This window comes from Leptosomus discolor, unplaced genomic scaffold (genome assembly GCF_034619465.1).
Source record: "Leptosomus discolor isolate bLepDis1 unplaced genomic scaffold, bLepDis1.hap2 HAP2_SCAFFOLD_41, whole genome shotgun sequence".
Taxonomy (NCBI): domain Eukaryota; kingdom Metazoa; phylum Chordata; class Aves; order Leptosomiformes; family Leptosomidae; genus Leptosomus; species Leptosomus discolor.
Genome location: NW_028237908.1, coordinates 128,485 through 135,676, shown reverse-complemented (window position 1 = coordinate 135,676; position 7,192 = coordinate 128,485). Strand labels below are relative to the sequence as shown.

Here is a 7,192-nt window from a genome sequence, read left to right as displayed (position 1 = left end):
GATCACATCAATACAGACTATGGGACATATGATGAAGACGCTGACACCCCAGAACAGCAGTAACATACGGGTATCTTTGGCTCATGCCTTGAACCAGACAGCCTTCTACGTCTTGATGGCACAACCAGAACAGCCTTTTCACACGTGCCTTGTTGGACTACACATAGATAATGTAGAAGTAATTGGGAAAGAAGTAACTGCATTACGAGGGTTGATAGGTGTGCATTGTAATGCAGCTAGCATCCTCATGGCTCCTTTAGCTACCTTATTAAACAATCGGGGCCTGAGGGAATGGCTGGAGATCTTAATCAAGGTTGTGTTATTGATTTTAAGTATAATCATGTGAATAATTTTAATATTACCATGTTTCTTATCTTGCATGTAGGGAATGATCCTCTGAACGTCAGTAACTGTCTATATGGTAGGAAAACCAAAATGGGGAATTGAGGAGGAACAAGGAGAGAAGGGATGGAAAGAGTTAACAGGATTCAGGCAGCTCCTGCCCTGAGCCTTGAACAAGAGTAAAGGAAGAGAACAGGGAAGTAAATAGGTGCAGACCGTTAGACTCGAGAAGAACACAAGCCTGCAGGACAGCACCCAATGGTGTTAGTGGTAGTGGCGCGTGGACAATGCCCGTACACCAGTCACAGCTTACATAGTGGTGGTTGTACTAGTAGAGAAAAGGATATAATGATGCTGTGGCAAACAATAAAGGTCTTCAGTTTCTCCCCAATAGGAGTCCGTGCCCTAAATCCGCCCCAGCTCAATGCTGTTTCCTGTCGGGGGCACTCGCCAGCCCAGCCAGCCCAGCCCTTCCCTCAATCTTGACTCCTTTCTGCCATCTCCCCAGTCGAGCCCAGCAAAGCAGCTCTGCTAGGACTGGTGTCACAGAAGGAAACGGAGGCCACAGAGAACCTTCATCCAGCCGGCATGCTGAGGAGATCCCCAACCCAGGTACCTTGCAGACCCACGTGCCAAACTTGCTCCCCACGACAGCAGGAGACAACTGGCCTCGGGGATCCTCAGGAAGGTCCTTTTGACCCAGGGAAAGGGCAGCCTGACCCAAGCTGTCACCCACACCACAGGGTTTCTCTTTCCATGTCCCCCCTGCACACACACACGGTGCCCTGCTCTTCTCCTGGGACTCCCATCTCCCCACAGAGACTTTTCCCTACAGAGCTCATCTCTGCTGACCTGGATGGCCATTCCTGCACCCCCTCCCCAGGCTCCCCACAGACCCTGAACTGGTGGTGCTGCTCTGCAGAGACAGTGGGCTGTGGTGGCCAGGGCCATGCTGGTGAGGATGAGAGGCAGACCCAGCTCAGGGTGGCTACTGCCCCCTCCACCTCTGCACACAGATGCTGACCTTGCAGCTCCAGAAAAGAACTTGGAGAAAGGAACTCAGACAAACAAGTCGGTGCAGGGTCCTTTATTTGGTTTAAACACGCAGACAGCACAGCTCCTTATTTACACAAAGTCTCTGAGGCACACAAGGCAGGCAGAGACTGACATAGAAATAGGATGAAGAATGGCAACATTTTTGAGGACAGAATACTCCCCGAGCAAGCTAAACCCCAAAGAAACCAAATCAAACAACCCACCAAAGAGAGGCTGGGCCTGTAATGAGTTCCATTACTAGTGATATGCAGGGGAAGATGGGCAGTTCATTGGTGCTTCTGCAAAGCAACCAGTCATCAGTTTCCTCAGGGCGTCCTTGAGCTCCTGGTTCCTCATGCTGTAGATGAGGGGGTTCACTGCTGGAGGAACCACCGAGTACAGAACTGCCAGCAGAAGGTTCAGGAGTGGGGAGGAGATGGAGGGGAGCTTCAGGTAGGCAAACATGCCAGTGCTGACAAACAGGGAGACCACGGCCAGGTGAGGGAGGCAGGTGGAAAAGGCTTTGTGGCGTCCCTGCTCCGAGGGGATCCTCAGCACGGCCCTGAAGATCTGCACGTAGGACACCACAATGAACACAAAACACCCAAAGCCTAAACAGATACCGACCACAAGTACCCCAACCTCCCTGAGGTAGGTGTCTGAGCAGGAGAGCTTGAGGATCTGGGGGATTTCACAGAAGATCTGGTCCACAGCATTGCCCTGGCAGAGGGGCAGAGAAAATGTATTGGCCGTGTGCAGCACAGCATAGGGAAAAGCAGTGCCCCAGGCAGCTGCTGCCATGTGGACACAAGCTCTGCTGCCCAGGAGGGTCCCGTAGTGCAGGGGGTTGCAGATGGCAACGTAGCGGTCGTAGGCCATGACGGTGAGAAGACAAAACTCTGCTGTGATCAAGAAGATAAAGAGAAAAACCTGGGCAACACATCCTGAGTAGGAGATGGCCCTGGTGTTCCAGAGGGCATTGGCCATGGCTTTGGGGAGAGTGGTGGAGAGGGAGCCCAGGTCGATGAGGGAGAGGTTGAGGAGGAAGAAGTACATGGGGGTGTGGAGGTGGGGGTCACAGGCTACAGCAGTGATGATGAGTCCATTGCCCAGGAGCGCAGCCAGGTAGATGCCCAGGAAGAGCCCGAAGGTTAAAAGCTGCAGCTCCCGTGTGTCTGCAAATCTCAAGAGTAGGAACTCTGTGATGGAGCTGCCGTTGGACATTGTTTCACCGCAGGAATGGGAGACTGTTGAAAGAGGAGAAGATATTGACAAGTGAGGAGAGTTTTGTCTGAGCCTGTTTTATGCCATTTCTCAGAGAAAACACACAAAATGACTTCTTTTTTTGGAGGAACTTCGATCAGTTCCTTTTTGTAGGTGCAGGATTGACGAGCAGGGGCTCTGCCCACGGGCTCCAGAGAAGTCAGACCTGTGCTATTGCAGAGGTGACAAACAGCCCGTGCATTCGGTAGGTGTTCCTGGCAATGGGTGCCTTCAGTCGAGTGAGAGGCTTTTGCCTCAGTGACCATGTGACAATTGTCCCTATTTATTGCAGTGTGATGGAGTCAGCACCCAGACCAGCTGTGTCTGAGAGGGTAGAGCCCAGGGAGGGACCCAGCCCTTCCAACTCTGCTCTCCTGAACAGCAAAGTCTGGGTCGGAATCACTCACGGCCAACACAGAACCTTTCTCACAGCCATTTTCCATCTCCAGGCTCTCTCCAGACATGATACCAGCAGCGTGCCTGTCGAGGAGAATGGGGCTGTCACTAGGTTCCCATCCTCCCCTGCTGAAGTGCCCCCAACACGGGGGAAGGGCACTTCAACCCCTTTACCCCTGGGAGATGCTCAGGTGCCTGAAAAACTCTGCCCAGCATCTCCTGAAGGGAGAGTCAGCTTGTTTGTAATTTCCACACGCTGCATTGCCCACAGCCTCCCAGAGCCAGTATCTCAAAGTGCATCTGAGATATCCCCACAACCCAGAGCTTCCATAAGCAAGAAAAAACAGCAGCAGAAAGAAGAAAAGAAAAACACGAAGCAATACCCTGATCCTTCTGCAAATGGGGAAAAGGAAAGAAAGACAGCTGGCACATGGGAAAGCCTTCTCCTTACACAGCAGAGCACAGCACCTCCACGTTGGTGACATCCCAGGCCGGTTGCTCTCAGTCCCTTTTCTCTGCAGAAGGAAGAGGTTTATGTGTCAGGAGAGATGCACTTTGGCTCTACTGCAGCTCTTGCTGCAGAAGAGACAGCATCTGCCCTGGACCCCCCTCAGCTTGTGGGCAGAGGGTCTGCTGGGGGGCAGAGGTGACCAGGGAGGCTTGCTCAGAAGCAGCTCTCTGTGTTGGGTCAGGAGCTTTCTGAATTCCCGCTGCCATGACATTTCTAGTTTTCTCTGCCCAGGTCTCTGCTGCCTGGAGCTGTCCCTGTCAGGAACTCTTTCTCTGTCCCCACATCTCCTCCCTGGCAGCACTCACACACCCCATCCCATGCTCTGTGTACGCAGCTCAGCCTTGCATACACCTCCTGGCAGCCAAGAACTGCCCAGGGGCACCTCCGTGGCACCAGGCTCTAATGGGAACATGAGTTCCTTGCTGATGAGGATGGAGAGTTGATGCTGGGAAGGCCTGTAATCCAAAGGTGGTTTGTTTTTGATACTCCCGGATTTAGAAAGCTCCAAGTGAAACACATCTGGAGTTTCAGTGCCTTCTCCCAAACGGAGAGAATAATTTCCATGTCCAAACCCTCCCTCCACCCCTGAGGTGATTAAGAGTAGAAGACTGAAAGCACAGGTTCCATCCCATTCACGTAAACCCTGCCTTGATGTGCTTCTTGAGAAGCTTCGTCTGCCATTGTTCTGGGGGTGATCTGGAGCAGTGAGAAGTCCTGAGCAGCACAGCACCCTTTGAACAGCAGAAGATCCTTGCCCTGCCCTGCTAGGAATCTCCCTTCCACCCACAACTTCTCCCCACAGCTCCATGAGGAGCTCACTGGGAAAGCTGAGTGCTGATCCTGGCTGATGACAGAGTCCCTGCTCCAGGTCACAGCCCCCTGGGTGAGGACAACCTGTTTGGGAGGACAGCTCTGGGCACCGCAGGCTGCATGCCCAGGTCCATAGCCCACAGCCATCCCCACCAGAAGGCAACCGTCATGCCCTGTCCCTCTCACACTGCACTAGGCAAGCCCTGCTCTGCAGCCCGTCTTCCTCTTCTCCATCACAGACAGATCCCAGAGGTTGGACACATTCAGCAGATCCTGCAAGGAACCACCGACACATCGCCCTGCACCCAGAGACTTACTGTGTCAGAGGCTGGGAAGAGTTCTCCTCCAGTGAGCTCTCAGCCATCCTCCCACTCTCCCCTGCCTTCAACCTCTCTCTGCCCCGCTCCTTTCTCCTTGATGCCCACAGGCAGCCCCCTCAGCCCTGCTGCGCTTGGCAGAGCAGCTGCTGCTGGGCAGAGCTGTCTCCCTGCAGCTCTGCCTGCTTGCTAGGAGCTCTCTCTGTCCCAGGAGCCCAGCCCAGATCAGCAGCACAGCAACAGCACAAGAACTTTTTAATTATCTCTCCGGTGGTTTAGTGTGAAGTTCATGGATCACAGAGACTGAGAGGAAGTTGAGGAAACCTCTTGAGGAGTCAAAGTCAGATGCAAACTCCGAAGTTTCTTGAAGCACTAATGGGTTCCGCTGAGGGACGTTACTGACAAAAACTCCCTGGGGGCTGGTTGAAAGAGAAACTTGGATTCAGTGATGACAGGTAGGCAAAGGCAAGGTGAAGGGGGCTCTGATGCTGAGTAACCCTTGGTGTGCTTTATCAAGCCAAAAGACCAAGCCCTGTCCCCCAGCCCCTGCAAGGCAGACCCTGTCCCTCACCCATTCCTCAGGGTTCTTCTGGGGCAGGGTGATGTGGGGATGTGCAGTGCCAAGGGCAGGGCCAAGGTCCTCTGCTTCTGGGGTTGTCCTGGGTGGGCTGAGGAGGCACTGAGGTGCTGGTGCCGAAAGGCTGAGGTGTCTTCTGGTAGGCCTTGGGGGCTGAGACAACAGCCCTAGCCAAGGGGAGAAAGACCTCGGCTCTCTTGGGGGCTTTGTGTCTTGCCAGAGCCCTTGAGCGTCTCCACCACAGGATGTCCTACAGTGTCCCACACCTGCGCTTGCCATTGCACCGTGCAGATCAGACTGTGACCAGGAGAGGCCTGAGCAATGCCTGAGGGACATGTTGTCCCTTCCCAGAGTCTGGACATCAGGACCTGTATCCTTCATGGAACACCCCCAGGTTTCCTCTGCATCAGAGCCACCTTGACCTTGCCTTTGCCTGCCTGGGACAAAGGGAGCTCCTGGCAAGAGGGCAGTGCTGCCAAGAGCTCTGCAGTGTCCCTCTCCTCCCACAATCACAGAACCAAGGAGGCTGGAAGGCAGCCAGCCGCCACCTTTTCTGGGCTTCCCCTTCATGCTTGGTTTTAGCCAGCAGCTCCTTTCTCAGCCATGCCAGTCTCCTGCCACCTTTATGTGACTTCCAGAATGTCATAGGTGAACCATTGTGGATCATGGTAAGAAGATCCTCGAGCATCAAACAAGGCTCTGTACCCGTCTTCTCTGCAGGGCTGTAGCCAATGAGATTCTTCCAAGGAGATCCCTCAGCAGGCCAGAGTCTTTTCTCTTTTTGCCTTCTTCCCTTTTCTCAGGATCCTCAACTCTAACTTCTCATGGTGGACTTTTCCATTCCTCATCACCTCTTCCTTGTTTATAGATGTTGTGAGTTAACCCCAGGAAGAAATTAGGCACCACCCTGCAGCTTGATCACCTCCCTCGTCCAACCTGAGTGGGACGGGGGTAAAGGAAGAGTAAAAAGCAAGAAAACTTGGGGTTTGAGATGGTCATTTGGGGTCATTGGCCTGGTTGTGTCTCCCCCCAACCTCTTGCAGCCTCACTACTCCGGTCTATTCACTGGTGGGGCAAAGTCAGAAACAGAGCAGTCCTTGACACTGTGCAAAAAATCTTCAGCAACAGCTTCTGCCCAGGCTGCATCCCACCCCTTGTATTTCCCAACCCCCTTTGCTCTCACACTTGCCCTTAACATTCCCTTCTCTCGGTCACTCATTCCGGAGGCTGGTGCGTGACAGGGGATGTGGCACACCCAATCATTGCCACGTTCCCTGGCCCAGGGGCTTCTGAGGGTGTTTCAGAATGAATCCTGCTGTCTGCCTCAGGTCTTTCTGGGGTGCCACAGCACTTGCTCTTCAAGGCCCAGGATGGTGCTTTGGGGGGTGGTTTGGGTCACGGGGCATGTTGCCAACCATCTGGTTGTCACTTCCACCACAGTAAGCACATGGTGCTTGCCTTGGCAGGTTCGTGGCAGTGTGATATAACCCATCTGTGAGGCCTCTCTGTACTGATATCGCAGCCACCATCCTTCACACCACAGAGGCTTTGCTCGCTTGGCTCACTTGACTACGGTGCATGTTTCACACTCCTGAATAACACCTGCAATGGCTTCAGTGGTCAAGTCCACCCCTCCATCTCAAGCCCATCTGGACATCTGCTGGGGTGATTCCTCTAGTGAGTTGGGGCTTGGGTTCCTATCTCATCTCCGATGCCTTCAAGTGTGGTTTGTGTTCACATCCCAACCATGGTGTCCTCTAATGTTATGTCTGTGTCACAATCATGGAATCCTAAGAGGTGGCTTGGGTCCATATCTCAACCATGCTCTTCTGACAGCACCAAACAGTGACTCGATGGGTTTCACTGGAGTAGGCAAGGAACTCTTCTGTTAGGTAGTGTGTCCATGTAGCGGGATTACCTGCCTTTTCAGGCTGCAAAGAA

General features: G+C 53.4%; 1 protein-coding gene across 1 annotated transcript; it reads right to left on the bottom strand.

The window, feature by feature from the left end:
• Positions 1 to 1,635: 1,635 nt before the first annotated feature.
• LOC147412394 (olfactory receptor 14C36-like) lies at positions 1,636 to 2,601 on the bottom strand. Its single transcript, XM_086481384.1, has one exon. The coding sequence runs from the start codon at positions 2,599 to 2,601 to the stop codon at positions 1,636 to 1,638; it is 966 nt and encodes a 321-aa protein (XP_086337510.1).
• Between the last annotated feature and the right edge of the window lie 4,591 nt (positions 2,602 to 7,192).